General features: G+C 40.7%; 1 protein-coding gene across 2 annotated transcripts in view; it reads left to right on the forward strand.

The window, feature by feature from the left end:
* The window catches only part of LOC109095922 (neuropilin-2-like), a 77,624-nt gene that overhangs the window by 14,790 nt on the left and 44,689 nt on the right, over nt 1-18,145 (forward strand). For both annotated transcript variants that reach the window (XM_042763415.1, XM_042763414.1), the window contains exon 3: nt 11,029-11,209. In XM_042763415.1, coding sequence (XP_042619349.1) covers nt 11,029-11,209 — 181 coding nt within the window. The remainder of the gene's footprint in view (nt 1-11,028; nt 11,210-18,145) is intronic.

The raw sequence follows: 18,145 nt of genomic DNA on the forward strand, positions 1-18,145 counted from the left end.
AAGCCACTTTGGAGGCAGTATCTCTTTCCAAAACCTTGACAGGCATCCAGTGTTAAGAGCAGCATGGGACACTCACCTCACAACTGATTTTAGTAGAATCTAAAGGTAGCATGTTGCTAAGCTAACATTGTGATTCTCTAATACGCATTGCAATAAAGAGCACACAATATACAATAAAAACTGATTTATTTTCATCAATGCTTTAAAGAATTTTAAATAAGTATTGTGTAGTATATTTATTGCTTATTAAAACTTTATTATTGTATTAAATGTATTTTAAATATATTTTAGATATAATAGATAGATATTAATTATTATTGCAGTGCCTTTTCTGTTAGGGATGCATGCAGTGATACCTAGCAATCTGGCCATAAGAAGATATTTTAGAGGACAGCACAATTGTTTTCTGAGATAAAGTGAGCTGACTGTAGTCAGCATCATGAGTGCACTAATTATCCTGCCTACCTTTTGGAACAGACCTTGTATCTGTAGCTCATCTTTAAATTGTTTTGGAACACAGCCATTGGGTCAAGAAAAGGATGAGTAGAAAAAGATGAGAGGAGAGAAGTGCACCATTTATTCTCCTGTTGCCAGAGAGTGTGATGAAATCCAGAGCACTCTGGTATATCAGTTGGATGACAATGACCAGATGCAATGCAATGCAATACAAAAGAAAAAGAAGAAGTAAGTCTATCAAAGGTTACTGGTCCAGCTCAGCACTTACACGAAAGACACTGGTTTCACATGTCTTACCAGCTTCATTCGAATTCACCGGATTGTTCCATGGCTTCTTGGCACAGCATCAGATGTGTCCCGCTCCTAAAAGTTATAAATAGATTATTGTGGAATAAATATAATAAGCATGGGTTGATTTATCATGATATATCTGTAATGCAATCAGCAAAGCTGCTTGACTGAATGACATGGTTAAAGAAACAGGGTTGAGCAGGTTCTCTCTCTCTCTCTGTCCTTTACCACTCTCTTACTATATCCCTCTCTTTCATCTTTATCTGTTTTTCTCCTTCCCCACTCTTTACACTTTCGTTTCCTCCCTTTGGTACAGTATTCCAGTTTTTGATATTATCCAATCACCACAGACTGTGGACTATATATATATATATATATATATATATATATATATATATATATATATATATATATATATATATATATATATATATATATATATATATATATAAACAATCATATCAGCTAGAAATTTTAATATTGATGCAATCATTGCTTGATTATGTTATTATTTTTTATTTATTATTTATTTATTTTTACAAACCCACTGTATTACACTACACAAGTATTTCAGAGTACATTTACAGTGATACACTTCACACTCTTACTACAACAAGGAGAGCGGAGGCTCGGTGACATCTCTGTATTATCTTCTGTGATGAGGGATATCCGAACTGACGATCGCCCGAGAGCATTTTTAGACATCTTAGCTCCAGCCACATGCAGAGCCGTGATCACAGACCCCGGGACACCCCACCGTCTCCAGCTGGGGAGCGGAGACAGCTGCCTTTGTTTCTGTAGTAACCTCACAGGGGACGGTAGTGATACTACTACAGTACGCTAGCCCTGTGTGTACAGACTAGCCTCTTAGTTGCTCATGACTGACATTGAAAGTCTATGAAAGGAACAATTTTACACAGCAGTTCCCCCCACTGTCTCTCGGCGTGGGGCTTTATCCGTGATAGATTTGACAAATGAACACGTCTAACCTCACAGCTAGATTTCCTCTCGAGTGAGGCCAACAGTAGCGGATGATATCATCACTCCGTGCGGCTCCCCAGGGGTCCTTCTGATCAATGCGAGTTTTCCGCTTGTAATGAAGAATCGATGGATGGTGTGAAGCCGGACAGGACTCAAGGGGGTCGCTCAGGTCTCCCACACATATCACATCATTCTCAGAGTACAGGCATATCTGTTATGACCATTATTGGCTTGCTATACACTTACAGAACAGATATGAGAATTACAGTATAAAACAGCTGTTAATATAAAGTGGTCAATTATAACTGGGTATATAACAGAAAATGTTAATTCTTTATTAGGTTCAGTATCCTTCAATCCAAATGGCTCTCTGACATTTCAGATCGCAGTAACGACTCTACCTCTGTTCCTTTCTTCATACCTTTCCTGGATTTATGACCAAATAAGTGGTCGATTTGAGCACGGTCTGGGAATGCTCTCGAACAAGCAGTTAATATTTTAGAGGCCCTTTCAGTAGTTTAATTCTTCCACTGGGTAAGATTGAGGTTTTTAGACAAAGCCTGTGATTATTTACTTTCAATCAAAAGGGTGAGTCTTTCACCTTTCACCTGCAGTAAATCTGAATGTATTCATCTAGAATTTAAACATTTTATGTGGGGGGTATATATATATATATATATATATATATATATATATATATATATATATATATATATATATATATATATATATATAAATTCTAGGTGTAGTTGTGGGTTTAGAAAAGGTTGCTGACCTGTAGCTGTCAAGTATGTGTAGAGGTTAGTGTAGTTGAATGGCTAATACTGTCTGAAGTGGTTTTTGATGAAAAGTGATTACATGAAAATCCAAAAAAAAATCCAGCGGAGCATTGTTTAGCTAACAAGCCAATTATTTAAAACATGCTCTAGCAGAGAATTTTTGGTTTTCTAACTGGTTTTGCCCATCAAGTCCCAGATTTGCTCTGAATATCAAACTCCACGCAATACAAAAAGTTACTGTTATTATATGAAGTTTGGATCGTATTTTAATTTAGCATAGTCTTTTTTTTTTCCATTTTTAAGGGATGAGAATGCATCACACAACCTATCCATGTTGGCATCGGTCTAGTTTGATTAGCTTCCAAGTCATAAATGAACATTTTGTGATGTCAATAACTAAGCTATATGAGAAATATTTTCTCATCCCTTTTAATAGATAATAGTTTTAGAATTTATATTTAGCTAAGAATATAGTACTACCATATTATTATTGTGATAACCCGAGTATTTAAAGATGCACGCAGACATTGCTGTTTATCGTCTTTACTAAACTCAGCAGCAAATACAGAAACTGGCTTGCAAAACGGCAACAACACATACCAAAACATCCGGTGTGCAACAACTTAACTAGGACCGGGGGGAAGCAAAATAACAAACAAACATTCCGGGTTTCACCCCGGCCTACACCGCAAATAGTCCCTCTGCAACACTTCTCCCTCTTAAAGTGCAAACATAAAACATTAATACACACACTGTAAGATAAGTGCCTCTTTACCAGGAGAAACATTGGTAGCAATATGAACATCAAATTTTTGTTAAACAAACAACACTCTTTTATATGGTATATTTAATCTTTGTGTATCTGTAGCTCAACATGTCAGTCTGTTTGGAGGCTTGTGTTGTCTCTTAGATCTCCTAAGCTCAGGAATGGTGTCCTCCGCACTGGAGGCAGGCTCTGGTCCCCCAGGTAGGCTCTGAGCAGGGTCAGCCGTAGCTGCCCGCTCCGACAATTCATCAGGTGCCTCCTCTGAGGGCTCAGACAGGCCCTCATGTGACATTTTCCGCGTGCCCTGGAGCTATTGGCACGGCCTCTGCAGAGCCGCCCCCACTGACTTTGCATGAAACCCCGTGAGAACTCTTCCCTCCCCCATCATGGCGGACCCGCAAGTGATCTTGGTGCCTGCGCACCTGCCTACCATCACATAATTCCACAACAAAAGATACTGGCCCTGTCTGGCGGTGGATTACCCCTGGCAACCAGGGTGAACCTATGGCAAAGTTCTTGACATACACTCTGTCCCCTGGGTGAAAATGTCTCTCCTTGGCATGTTGGTCCCGCCTTGCTTTTTGCTCCTCCTGATACCTGGCAACCCTCGCTCTGATGTCTGGCTGGAGGAGGTCCAGATGAGACTTTGGTCTCCTCCCCAGCAACATCTCAGCTGGAGACACTCCCGTAGTTGTGTGTGGAGTAATCCTGTATTGAAACAGGAAGCGTGCGAGCTTGGTTTCCAGCGATTGTCCTGACATCTTCCGCAGCCCCTCTTTGAAAGTCTCCACAGCCCGCTCTGCCAAGCCGTTGGACGCGGGATGATAGGGGGCCGTGCAGACATGACGAATCCCGTTTCTATCCATAAACTCCTTGAAAACCTCACTGGTGAAAGTGGGCCCGTTGTCTGTCACAATTGTGTCTGGCAGTCCATGTGTTGCGAAAATGCTTCTCAGTGTGTCTGTAGTAGTAGGTGCAGTAATATTTGACATGATATGTGCCTCGAGCCACTTGGAGTGTGCATCCACTAGCACTAAAAACATCCGACCCATAAATGGGCCAGCAAAATCCAGGTGAAGTCTGGACCACGGACAGCTGGGCCACTGCCATGGGTGTAGTGGCGCTGCCGCTGGCATCTTCAGGTTGCTTTGACACTGAGAACATACCTTCACCTTTTCTTCTAAAGCACAGTCCATCCCAGGCCACCACACAAATGATCTGGCGAGACTTTTCATACGGGAAACCCCGGTGTGGGCCTCATGTAGCTCGTCCATCACTTGAGCCCGCCCTGGAGGGTGGGACAATCACTCTGGAACCCCAGAGGAGACAGCCATCAAGGACACTTAATTCAAGTTTGCGCTTGACGTAAGGTTTGAACCCCTCCTGTTCCACAGTGTCAGGCCACCCCTGCATCACCCACCTCTTCACCTGCGACAACACTGGGTCTCTTTCAGTCCACAGCTTTATTTGCTTTGCTGTCACTGGAGCCTGTGACAGTCTGTCCATCAGAAAAAACAGTCTCTGGGGGAAAGCCTGTGTGGTGTGGTGTGTCTGGGAGAGGCAGACGGCTAAAAGCATCAGCATTTGCATTGTCGCTACCCCGCCTTGTACTCTATGCTATACGGTATGCTGACAGGGTTAATGCCCAGCGCTGTATTCTTGCTGAGGCCATGGGTGGAATGCCCTTTGTCTCACTGAACAGACCCATTAGAGGCTTATGGTCTGTGAAGATGGTAAAAGGGCGACCAAACAGGTAGTGGTGGAAACGCTTTACTGCAAAAACAACCGCCAGGCCCTCCTTCTCTAATTGCGAGTACCCCTTTTCTGCTGCAGTAAGAGTACGTGACACATAGCTGATAGGCTTTTCACTTCCATCCTCCATGCGGTGCGAAAGAACTGCCCCCAGTCCATACGGGGAGGCATCACACGATATAATTACCTCCTTGTCTGGGTCAAAATGTACCAGCAGTCGTGTGAGTGTAACAGTCCCTTTACGTGCTGGAAAGCGTTGTCCTGATCCTGCTGCCATCTCCACACACAGCCTTTGTGTAGCAGCTGGTAGAGTGGGGCCAGCACGGTCGAGAGGTCTGGTAAAAACTTCCCATAATAGTTCACTAGACCCAGAAACGACCTAAGCTCTGCAATGTCCTTTGGTGTTGGGGCTTCCTTAATTGCTCTCACTTTGTCTTCGACTGGAGACAAGCCCTGAGCTGAAATCCGATGGCCCAGATATGTGACACTTGGAGCTTGAAAAACACACTTACTGCATTTCAGACGCAGCCCAGCCTCAGACATTCTATTTAACACCAGGTCAAGGTTTTGCAAGTGTTCCTCTTCTGTTTTACCTGTGACGAGAATGTCATCCAGGATAGACGGCAACCTGGGGAATGTTCTGAAACAGATTGTCCATGGTGCGTTGGAAAATAGCCGGGCTTGAGGCAACGCCAAACACCAGGCGGTTATACTTGAATAGGCCCTTGTGAGTGTTTATAGTCACATATTGCTTAGAGTCTTCATCTAGCAAAAGTTGTTGATATGCGTGACTCATGTCTAGTTTAGTGAATGTTTTTCCACCTGCTAGTGTAGCAAATAGGTCCTCCACTCGCGGTAGGGGGTAGGTGTCGAGCTGTGAGGCCTGATTAATGGTCATTTTGTAATCCCCACATATGCGCACTTCCCCGTCCTCCTTCACCACTGGCACTATTGGGGCTGCCCAGTCAGAAAACTCCACAGGCTCAATCACCCCTGCCCTTTGTAGCCTTTCCAACTCCGCCTCAACCTTAGCTTTCATGGCATATGGTACTGTTCGTGGTTTGAAGAAACGCGGTTGTGCTTTGGGGTCCACACACAGTTTAACTGTGGTCCCTCGGAGGGTACCCAATTCCTCTTTAAAGACATCAGCATATTTCCCTATGATGTCCTGTACCACAGTGGTATGTTTGATTTCACCCCAGATCTGTCCCCAATTCAGGTGAATTTTCTGGAGGAGATCCCGCCCCAACAAGCTCGGTCCCTCCCCCTCGACCACAAGCAGTGTCACCGCGGCCCGCTGTTCTTGATATACAATGTCCACCTTGATAGCCCCCGCGAGTGGGATGCACTCACCCGTGTACGTTCTGAGCCTAATACTTGTCTCTTCCATTGCAGGTGCACCCCCTGAGCTCCACAACCTGTTGAATGTGGTTTGACTGATTACTGAAGCTGAGGCCCCAGTGTCCACTTCCATGTTCAGCTCTTTGCCATTCACCTTAACTGTTGCATAGATGGGCTGAGCCCGGGGCTGGCCACGGATATTAAACATGTTGAATGAGCACTGCTCCTCAAAAAATCCTCACTCTGCAGGTGATGTGTGTTGGGCTTAGGTGCTTTTCCCCATCCTTTTGTCTGTTTATTTTTAGCACCCCTGCACTTTTTTTGCAATATGCCCCCTTTTCTGGCAATTATGGCAAACAGCGTCTTTAAAGCCACAGTCATTCGCAAAATGCGGACCCCCACAACGATAACACTCTGTGGGTCTTCCTGAACTACTTTTGCTTTCTTTTGCTACAAAATGGGCAGTATCTGATAGCGTCCCTCCCCCTGCATTTTTTATGTCCATCGTGTTGTTTGCCGCCGTCTCCATGGCTAGGGCAATGTCCAAAGCCTTTTTGAAAGTCAGTGTGGCTTCACCCAATAAGCGGCGCTGAATGACGTCATCGTTAATTCCACAGACTAACCTGTCCCGCAACATGTCCTCCAGCACTGCCCTGAACTCACAGTGCTCAGATAGCTGCCTCAGTTCCGCCACAAACTCCGCCACTGTCACTCCTGACTTGCGTGAATGCGTGTGAAACTTGAAGCGCTGCACAATCACCGAGGGCTTGGGATTGAGGTGATTTTTGCACCATCTCCACAATTTCTTTGAACCCGATCTCTCCCGATTTCTGCGGCGTTTCAAGATTTCGGATCAATCTGTACGTTTTAGCCCCGCACACACTCAGGAGGATTGATCGTTGTTTCTCCTCATCCACAATGTCATTAGCCAGGAAAAAGTGCTCCAGTCTCTCGACATATTCCACCCAGTCACCATCCTTCTCGGAAAAATCGCTGAGCGAGCCGACAGTAGCAGCCATAGCTTGTGTTTAATTATTTGCCAACTTCTTCGCTGCAGAACCGGCTGACTTACTGGAACATTGGCTTGGTTATTATCGGTTTTTTAAATCCTCGTCGCCAGTGTGATAACCCGAGTATTTAAAGATGCACGCAGACATTGCTGTTTATCGTCTTTACTAAACTCAGCAGCAAATACAGAAACTGGCTTGCAAAAAAACGGCAACAACACATACCAAAACATCCGGTGTGCAACAACTTAACTAGGACCGGGGGGAAGCAAAATAACAAACAAACATTCCGGGTTTCACCCCGGCCTACACCGCAAATAGTCCCTCTGCAACAATTATAGTTTTTTTTTTTTTTTTAAGAAGAAACAGTAGTAACTAAGAAGAAACAGAAATGTCATTGTAATCTTTAGTGAAGTTCAAAATGAATATTATTTTTTCCACACTGTACATCAGGATATATTTGAATTGTTTAAACCTACTCATTTGTATGTAATGTTGATTTGATTTTTGTAATAAAGAGCCAGAATTGTTTGAGGTTTTGTTCAAGGTGTCCAGCCTAGGTGATCCACTAAAGAAAAAAACACTATTGCTGCAAAAATGACCTTCACTTTTAATACTATCTTAATATCTGACACTCATTTGCAGTATGTTGCTGTCAGACACAAAATAGTCTCAACATAGTGTCAGCAAAAATATGTGCATTTTTGCCTTGCTAGATGCCTGGATCTGCAGGGGACGTTTGATGCTTGATAGGTTTGTGCAGGTGTGAAAAAGTGTCCTGGCTCATAGATACAATGCGTGAAGGCAATTAACATGCGGCTCTGATGGTGGAGGATGGGTACATCTGCAGATAATTACTCTGCTGAGGTCAAGTCAAACACACACACATACACACACACATTCACAAGCACAGCGTTCCAAAGCCTGTTTACCCTAATTTGCTGGTGTAACATAAGAGTGAAAACAAGGAAGAAAACGAATAGAAAAGTGTACAACAGAGTAAACAGAATCAGTAAAAAAAAAAAAAAAAACTTTTTACGTAGAATGAACACATTTTTGAGTCGATCAACAATGCCAGCATTCTTACCCCAAACAGATTCACCAGAAACAACATTCAGTAATAAGATACATGAAAATCGAATTACCCTCACATCCACAAAAAGGAGAAGCCTGTGTATGTGTTGTTGTTTGCTGCCCATGTGACTGTAATGGTCTCACAGCATGTGTCCTTAGTGTTAGGAATGCTGTTTTTGTAAGAGGGTTTATGTCTTAGTTCATTTATGATTGTGATGAATCAGAAAAGGTGAGAATAACTTTTAACTATGTACTGATTTGAAATGAAAAGCATTAAAATGTTAAAAAGAGAACAGAATAGTGTGTGTGTGTATGAGAGTTGATTTGAGAGTTTTTGTGTGTGTTTAAGGCTGGTTAAAGACAGCTGCTGGCATCTGTCAGATGGTTCCTCTGTACTTTCATCTCTCTGGCTGTCATGTTTTCATCCTTTATCACAGAGTGTCCTGTCATTTTGAGGAAAGAGACAGAAGTGCGGGTTGAGGTGGGATGTGTTTTCAAAGGCACTGAGGAGGGCTACACAAATGTTTGATGGGAGGGTGTCTGGTGCCTTCGGCTCCTGGGATATCCTTCTTTACTCTTACAGAAACTTTGAATCCCAGAACCTGACAAATACAAGACAAACAGACAGGGTTGAAGGAATTAAGATGTTAGTGTGCTCAAGACAAACTGAATGCTGAAAGTTTAAAGAAGTTTAATTCTTTAAGTTTGTAGGCTCTTCAGGCAGAAATTCCTAGAAATAGGAGTTTGATACATTTAAAGAATTTATATGAAATTATCGAAATTAAGTCATATCAGTTCATTCTTCGATTTCGTTTGAAGTATATTGGGGCCTTAACTGAGAACTCCATTAAGTCTCCCAAACTATGACAAAGCAATGCATTTGTCCTCTAGGAATACGCCGAATAAATTTGTCAGAGGAGAGAAAGTATAGTTTCTTCAACTCAAGGCTCATTGATTTCTGTCTGTGCACTTGTCTCTTGAGTTGGAGCAGTGTTTTAGACTCTCTAGCAGTGAAGTGTACAGATGTTTGGAGGGTCCACAGGCTTGCTGAATTGGTGGTTAAATGAGGCACAACTTGCTGTGTGGAGTGATGCTCTTCTGCTAGTACAGCTACATAAACCTCAGCCTTATTAACACGACAGCACTGTGCTAAGTAGCAGCGCTTTTTACCCTCACTGCCTGCCAGCTGGACCCAGAATCACTTCTGTCTGATGTGTTATTTTAAAAAAGAAACTCTTTGATTCACATTTTCAAAAGAGAGATAATACACCTTTTATTGGCTTTCTTTTTAGTTCTCTATTTTTCTGATTCTCTAGCTGTTTTTAATTTACCTGCCATCAGGTCAATTTTTAAAGCTTTTCAGAGGAAAAATCTATTTAGTAACCAGGCAGAGCGTGTTAGGTGTATATAACTGACATAGTTTCATAGTTAATTGAGATCAAACACCTTTTAACCACAATCCCATTCTAATTTCTTCTGGCAAGGCTGTTTGTATCTTGAGACTTAAGAGGGGGAAAAACAAAACAAGAAAAGATCAAACTCATTATGTAGAGGCAGCAGAACAGACAGACCTTTAACACATTATGTTGTGAATCTGCTCTATCGGTTGTGTTTACAGTCATGAAAAAATCTTTTAATTCCTTTCTATGAGGAAATATTATGATGGACTGCTTTCCAATTGGGTATGCACAAAACATTGCTACCAATATTAGAGTTTTTTTATTTATTTATCAGCATTTGTTAATGTTGAGTATATGCCCGTTTTCTCTATTTTATATTTATATTGCCTTTGTCATCTCTTGAAGTTATAAAATAATTTATTAACACTAAATGTAATCTTAAATGTAAAAGTAAATTTTTCATTTATCAATAATTGGCCATAACATTAACATAATTATCGTATCAGACAGTGTTTCTAGCACAAGTTCTGGTATCCGTTCCCATTTATGGCGCTCTTCCACTGTGTGGTACGACTTGGCTCGGCTCAGTACGGCTCGGCTTGCATTTTCACTGAAGCTTTGTCTGTTTAGAGTGGATGGGATTATTCACATGTTGTTATAGTTGCGCCATCTCTACTGCCACCATTCTTGAAAAACATTTTCATTCCACAGCCCTCATACTGGATCCGCTCTTCTGCTATCAACGAGAGGAACGTCTGTACTTCCTTAACAGACAACGAAACAGCCATTTTTTGTTTTTTAAAAAAGGTGCGCTCCTTCAAAACAGTTACGTTCGATCCTTCGCTGGCTGTGCTGATTTAAATCTAGCGGTTCTGTTGCGTTTTTGTCGCAAGTTCAGTGACGCAGGTAGTGACGATTCTCTCTCCCCAATCAGTGATCAGCAGAGTTTACACGTCACATTTTGGTAATGGTACTTGGAACCTCAACCGAGGTGGTACTAAAAAAATACCAGGTACTGTACCCAGTGGAAAACCCCCCAAAAGTGAACTTTACCGAACCGTGCCATACCATGCAGTGGAAAAGCGTCATTAGAGAGTCACACAGCTTGTGTGACCATTTGATGGTTGCCTAATGCCCTTGACCTCTTGTATAAATGCCCCTGTGTTTGGTCTTCTCCATAGATATGACTTCATTGAGATCCGGGATGGGAACTCAGAGAACGCTGATCTGTTGGGGAGACACTGCAGTAACATCGCACCCCCTGCGATCATCTCCTCAGGCCCAGTTCTGCTCATCAAATTCGTCTCTGACTACGCCCACCAAGGGGCAGGGTTTTCGCTGCGTTATGAAATCTATAAGACAGGTAAGCATGTGCTACCCAGGAGGATGTAGTTTATCATAAACAATGCAGTGTCAAAACCTCACCTGCTGTTTACGCATCTCTCCTGTGTGCTTAAAGCAAGAGTCTTCTGTTCAAGCGCTTGTACTAACAAAGCATTTACACTGTGTGGAGGGTTCATGTGGGTCCATTGAGCCTGTAAAGAAAGCAGGATTTCTATGTCGATGCAACTGTCTCTCTTAGCACGTATCACAAATTCTTCCTTTCACACAGGAAACTCGTACCTTACCTCTTCCTTTGTCTACCCTCCACTCCTTGCAGCATGGGCTGCTATGTGTCAAATCCCATCTGCCTGAGAAGTGTTGATTGGCTCTTGTCAGTCGGAGGGAAGAGTCCCTATTGGTCAGCTAGTGTCATTGACAGCCCACCAGTTTTATTACTTGTGGTGTAGAAGTGTAGATTCGGTTTTGTAAACTGGAGGGAAAGGCTCTGATTGGGGAATTCAGAAGCAGGAAGACAGGATTACCATTTATGACAAGTTTCAAATGGCTTTTATGGATTGGAGGGAAAAGCTGTTATTGGATCAAATGTAGTGGTCACCATAAGCTCCTTTCCTCTGGAGTGATTTTAGCGCTGGAGGTCATAGCAAGGTTATGCATCATTCCGAACTGAATTCAGAATGGCTTTCGAATTGCAATTGAGTTCTTTCATTTGAACTGAATTTGAATTGAGATAGCAAACCAGATGCATACTTGCAATTTGAATGTGAATGTAAGGAAGTAAAATTAAAATGAATTGAAATTCATGTAACTGTAATTTTTAACGACAAAATCAAAGTTTATCTAGACAACCTTTACATTTTTCCTTGAGTCTCATTTGGAAGTTTTAAGAGAAAAGTTGACTAAAGTAAGGAAGTAAAGTAAACCTTGAAGTTTGGAAGGATGAGTGGATGAATAGGTGGATGGATAAATAAAGGGGTAGATAAACGGAAGATGGATGGATAGATGAGTCGATTGATATTGTATTATAATTTTGAAAAGTCTATAGAAAAATGTAGTTTGTATATTTCTTCTAGGGTGAAGGAACATTTTGTTTTTACAGAATGCATTTCCTACAATTCAATTTTTTTTTTTTTTTTTTTTTTTTTTTTATTTTGTTTGAATTCAAACTCCAATTAAACTTCCTGTAGGGTGTGACCACTTCTAATTTACAAATTAAAAAGGAACAATTTTTTAATTCTAAACTCTGATTGCTCCAAATGTAAGATGCCCTGATGTTATTGGTGGTCTGCGCAACTGGCCATAACTTTGAAATTTATTGTTTTGATTATTTGATTATTCTATTTTGCTAATGTATGTATATATATATATATACATATTATTTTTATTTATTTTGTGCTGCTAAAAAATAACATTTTTGCAGTGAAATCACTTTGGGTTGTTTTGTCGCTACTGCATGTATGAATGCCCTCTGAGCAGCCAGATTCACTGTAGCTGACCTCTGGTGACTTCTAACATTGTACGATTTCTCTCTCCTTCACGGAGCCTGGTCGACACACACCGGCACAAATTCAGATCAAGGCGGCTGCTGGCGGGCAAAATAAACAGCATGGAGACATCCCTTGTTCTTTTTCAACCTTCTGAAAGCATTCCGGGAATGCCTTTTTAATTGACTCCTGATCTACCCTCCCCTGAGGTCGACTGGGGCAGGGCAGCTGGGGTTACTAACACAACGTGAGGGTCTTTCCTCTTAGTTCCCCACAGTAGTGCAGAGCAGCTGTCATGAAGCTGGAGGAAGGCAATGGTCGGAAATGAGTAGTTAGTACTTTGCAGTCGGTGGGTTCAGGTCTACAGAGGAGTGGCAGTTGCTTCTGAGGGACTGAAACACAAAAACAAGTCCTTAATGAGATCCACCAGATGGATGACAAGCTAAACTCACTCAGTGTGGACTCCCGATGCTGAGAGATCTCAGTGAACGCTTTATCACGAACAGAGGCCCCACACCTCCCGCTTTACGGAGGAAGTGATGACACAATCCGTTGAGTGTGATCTGATAGTGTGAGAGCTCCATAGCAACCTGGCTAACACTGCGCAGAGGTACGAACGGAGACAGTGATGAACACTATAACAACGGCAGGTCGCAGGTTTTTTTAATCATAAACAAGCAATAATGATGAGACCCGTTGGTGTGTGGAAGCTCGCAGTTGCCATGGCATTAACAAGATCTCATTATATTCAGAGGATGCGTGTGAAAATGTGTGGGAGTGTGTGTGTGGATGTGTGCGTGTTCAAACAAAGACAAAGAGATATTTTTTTTTACTGAATTTTGATGAATTTGAAGAAGTGTGTTTGTTTATGACTTGATGATTTGGTGTTATATAAAGATTTCTTTTCAATTATAAACATATATATTTGTCAGTAACGCACATGCTCTGATGCATACCACAAATTTTGTTTAAAAAGTGTAAATGTGTACCTCAAAAGTTTATGGTCAATTTTTTAAAATAAATTAATACTTTTAGAAAGAATGTATTAAATGAGTCAAAAGTGACAGTAAAGATATTTATAATGTTACAAAATATTTATTTTTCAGATCTTTTCTTTTGAGCTTTCTATTCATCGAATAATCCTGAAAACAGTTTTTCTACAAAAATTAAGCAGCTCATCTATTTTCACCATTTATAATAAGAAGAAATATTTCTTGAGCAGCAAATCAGCATATTAGAATGATTTCTGATGAATCATGTGACACTCAGTCAAGACTGAAGTAATGATGCTGAAAATTCAGCTTTGCCATTACAGGAATAAATTACATTATTTAAAGAAATTTAGTAAAAGAGAGAGGGAAAATGATCTTGAAAGGAAAATACAAAACAGCAGCAGCAATTGAAACACATCCCAGAATCCCTGAGTGCAACTGTTGTTTATTTGTATTGGTGGTGAGTGTACTGGACATGTCCTGGCGTGGCTAGGAAAGTTTTCTCTAGCAGTGATAGGGATCTTGGGTAAATACACAGCCTGGAGGTGTGTCCGCCTTGTGCTGCACAGCCTGCTGGGTGGAAACATCACATCAATTCCCCAGCTCCTGATGCACACAGGAAATCAGTATCTTGTTGCCCTTGAGCTGCCCAGCAGCTACCTGTGCCACCACGCTTGGGGATTCAGCCGCTGCCCTTGAGAGTAAAATGTGTTATTTCTTCAGCTGTCTGAAGCTTCAGCCAGCTCCTATCTTGCAGAATTAATGTGTGAAGTAGGAAGAGCTCATGGGAAAACACCCCAAACCAGACATTTGTTTTCAAATGGTCAACATCAGGCATCCTTATAATGCTGTTTAGTTGCTGCATTCAGAGTGTTAGAAAGCCCAGTGACCTTACATACTGACTTACATCTGAACCTCATTCATAATAAGCATTTAGTTTACTCAACCATATACTTAACCACATGATCCTGTTGCCACAGTTACAATATAAAAACTCTCAGCCAATCAGGTCTTCATCCGTGGAGTTCAAGAATAGCCAATTACAGCTCACAACGCAACTGCCCTACAGTCAAAGTGATGCTCATCTAGTAGTCACTGCATCACTTCTACTATTAGAATTATCAGATCAGAGCAATGAAATGTTTTATTTTTATGATGAAGAAGAGTAAGATTTAAAAAAAAAAAATAGACTTTTATTCAACAATGATGAATTAAATTGTGAAGACTTTTTATAATGTTCTAAAAGATTTATATTTTAAATAAATAGACAGACATGGTCACTATGAATCATTGTTGTTGTGGAAAAGGAGTGTGTGACATTTCTCGCTTTGCGTTTTGTCCATGGAAAAAACATATCATTATAAAGGTCTGGAGTGACATGAGGGTGAATAAATACTGAACAAATTAAAATTTTTGAGCCAACTACTCCTTTAAACAAATATTGAGATGGTGGCAAACTTTGCTAAAGTGCAAGTGAATTTTTAATAGCTAGGAATACCCATACACATATTCATAAACAAACGTGCACAACATCTGCATCATTGTTCATGTACTGTATGTCGTATGGCTTAGATAAAAATCATGCCAGCATACTTCACACATATAGTACTGTAATCTCTTACACACATACATTCACTCATCCATGACAAACATTCCTATTCTACCCAGCAATGCTCCTTAATAACAGCCCCCCATTTCCCTCTGGCCACAGACAGACCCAGCCACACATGCCAATCCCGGCACTAAGCCTCCAACCCACAGCCCAGACGCAGCTTTCCCTTGCTGGAAGAGGGATGGGGGGAGAGTTCCCCCATCTTTCTGCAGGGGGGCTGTTTTTACCATGCTCACAAACATGAATTAATGAGAGCCAATAAAAAGGCTGATGGCATCGGGGTCACTCATGCATACTTTAGCCCAGTACAGTAGCAGCTCAGCGGGGGTCTGGCATACTGTCTGCCCGTCTGAGGTGGTGTGAGTATGAGGGGTCAGCGCATGACTGGCAGCGTCTCATACACTCAAATATACGCTCTGATATATGCACACACATACACACAGCCTGTCTGAGAAACAAGCTGTAGTAAAGCATAATGTCACTACTGCAGGGTATAGGCATGTGACAGCACAACTGACCCAGTAATGGAGGGAACATGCCCATCTGCATGTTTTCACACAACTGTGTTTATGTGGTATTAAAGTGACAAGGAATAGGGGGAAATAAAATGCATCGCTAAAAGGAAAAGACAATTCAGAAATGGGATTAATTTTCAATTAATAATACAAATAAACTTAGATAAATAACAATTTTTTTCAATAAATAAGTGTAAAAAAAACATCTTTAAAATGTTATTTTTATATTTGTTTATTGAATAATTATTAATAATTTAGTAGTAGTAGTAGTAGTAGTAGTAGTAGTATCCCAATTCTAGAGTGAGCAATGAGATCTCAAAATCATTAGATTTTCCTAGTGTAACCCGATCAAAAGTCTCAGTATGAACTCAAACATTTCATATCAAATTCTTGGCTTGACATCTGGTACAAAATTTATATCAAATTAAATATAAATTATATTTTACCCAAGCCATGAAAGGGCAATTAATTTTGGTTTTAGATTTACTTAATGTCTGTGATGAAAAAAAATGTTTGAAATGAATTTGATTCCCATTTCCAAAAGAAGAATTAGTAAGCCAGAGCCCAGAGACATTAGACAGTTTTAAGAAATAACAGTTTCAAAATCTTTTGCAAGTACACTTTGCAGAATGTAACATTATGCGTAGCTAGATAGAAGCTGTGTGGACAGGAATACGCTGGTTCAGTCCCTTTCAAGATGTGCTGGGAATTGTTTTAGAGCTGCATTTCACCCATGTAAACATACTGTATGTGATGAGTTATTTATATCACTGATCACTGCAAATGGGAGAAACAATAAGGAAAGAGAGTGTTACAGAGTGTGTGTTACAGAGAAATACTGTAACATTCAAACATGAGACGTCTGCAAGCAGGTGCTAGTGGAAATGCATGACCATTTGCCAAGGATGTGAGTTCGACACATTCATACACACACACACACACACACACACACACACACACACAGACACACACAGACACATACACACGGAGGCCTTGAACAGATGTAGTGTGCTGTATCAGTGCAGGAGGGTGTAATATTAACCCTGGCCTGCTGTCTCTCTGGGACCTGTCTCTCTCTCAGCTGCTTGGGTGCCAGACAGCCCCTTGTTTCCTGTGTGTCCCTTGGTGCACGAGCCGAGGTGATTCTACACCCTATTTAAGGGGGCTTCAGGCCCCCTTGTCTATCATATTAGTCTCCCTAAAAATATGTGATTAATGCAGCTGTCACCACCAAACTCAATGAAAGCTGGTTACAGCCTTAGAAGAAATAATATAAAGGAAATTGTGAAATAAAGTTTAAAACAAATAAACATTTATGCATTTGGCAGTTGCATTCATCCAAAGTGACTTGCGACATTGAATTCAAGGTATATATATATTTTTTTATCAGTTCTTGTATTCCCTGGGAATCGAACCCATGACCATGACATTTCTTGCACCATTCATAAATGTTTGAGCTACAGGAATGCACTTAATAAAATACATTCACATTGTGAGATATAAAGTCACATTTACAAGATATAGAGTTAAAACTGCAATTATGAAAAATAAATGTTTGTGGTATTAAAGTGTCAGAGAGTGGAGGAAAATTAATGCAGTGACAAAGGGAAAATTCACCTTTGAGTTTAATTCATGATAATACAAATAAAATATAATAAACCAATAATTTTAAAATAAATAATTATAAAAATATTTTAAATAAGTTATTAAAATATGCTATTAAATAACCATTCATAATTAATACAAAAAATAAATAAAAACAGTTTAATTTTAATTTCTCAGTTGTGTCTTCTAAGCTAGAAAAATAGTCGCAATTACTAATAGTCACAATTATCTTCTTTTTTTTTTTTTTTTTACTCTGAGGTGGCTTCGATTAATCCATCTGTGATTGTGTCAGACCCTTGAAGAATGCACTTATGTGATCTTTATGTGATGTTTACTGAAAAGTGTAGCTGTATACAGTCATTGTGTCCAAAATGTGGCACAGATCGGACTGAACATGGTGTTATAGGTAAATTGGGGTACAGGTAAAGTTCCACCCAGGTCGAGGTTTGGCATGTTTACTTTTGGTTTATTAAAAATGTTCAAAACTCATAACATTTTGACCTCAAAAAAGGACCTCTAAACTGCCACATACTAGAATCTCTGCAGACTCTTGTGCATGAGAGCATCTGTGTGAGTGAGCATGTTTGTGAGTCTCAAGGGCAGGTCTGAACCCATCCATATGGGGTCACTGACCTGTTATTGAGGCCTCAGACATTATACTGCAGTCTGCGGCTGTAGTACTTTAAATAGTGCTCTGTTAATTTTGAAACGGGACTATTTGTGTAGCAAGATGACAGTCTGGAATGAAG

Source organism: Cyprinus carpio, chromosome A9 (assembly GCF_018340385.1).
Source record: "Cyprinus carpio isolate SPL01 chromosome A9, ASM1834038v1, whole genome shotgun sequence".
Lineage (NCBI taxonomy): Eukaryota > Metazoa > Chordata > Actinopteri > Cypriniformes > Cyprinidae > Cyprinus > Cyprinus carpio.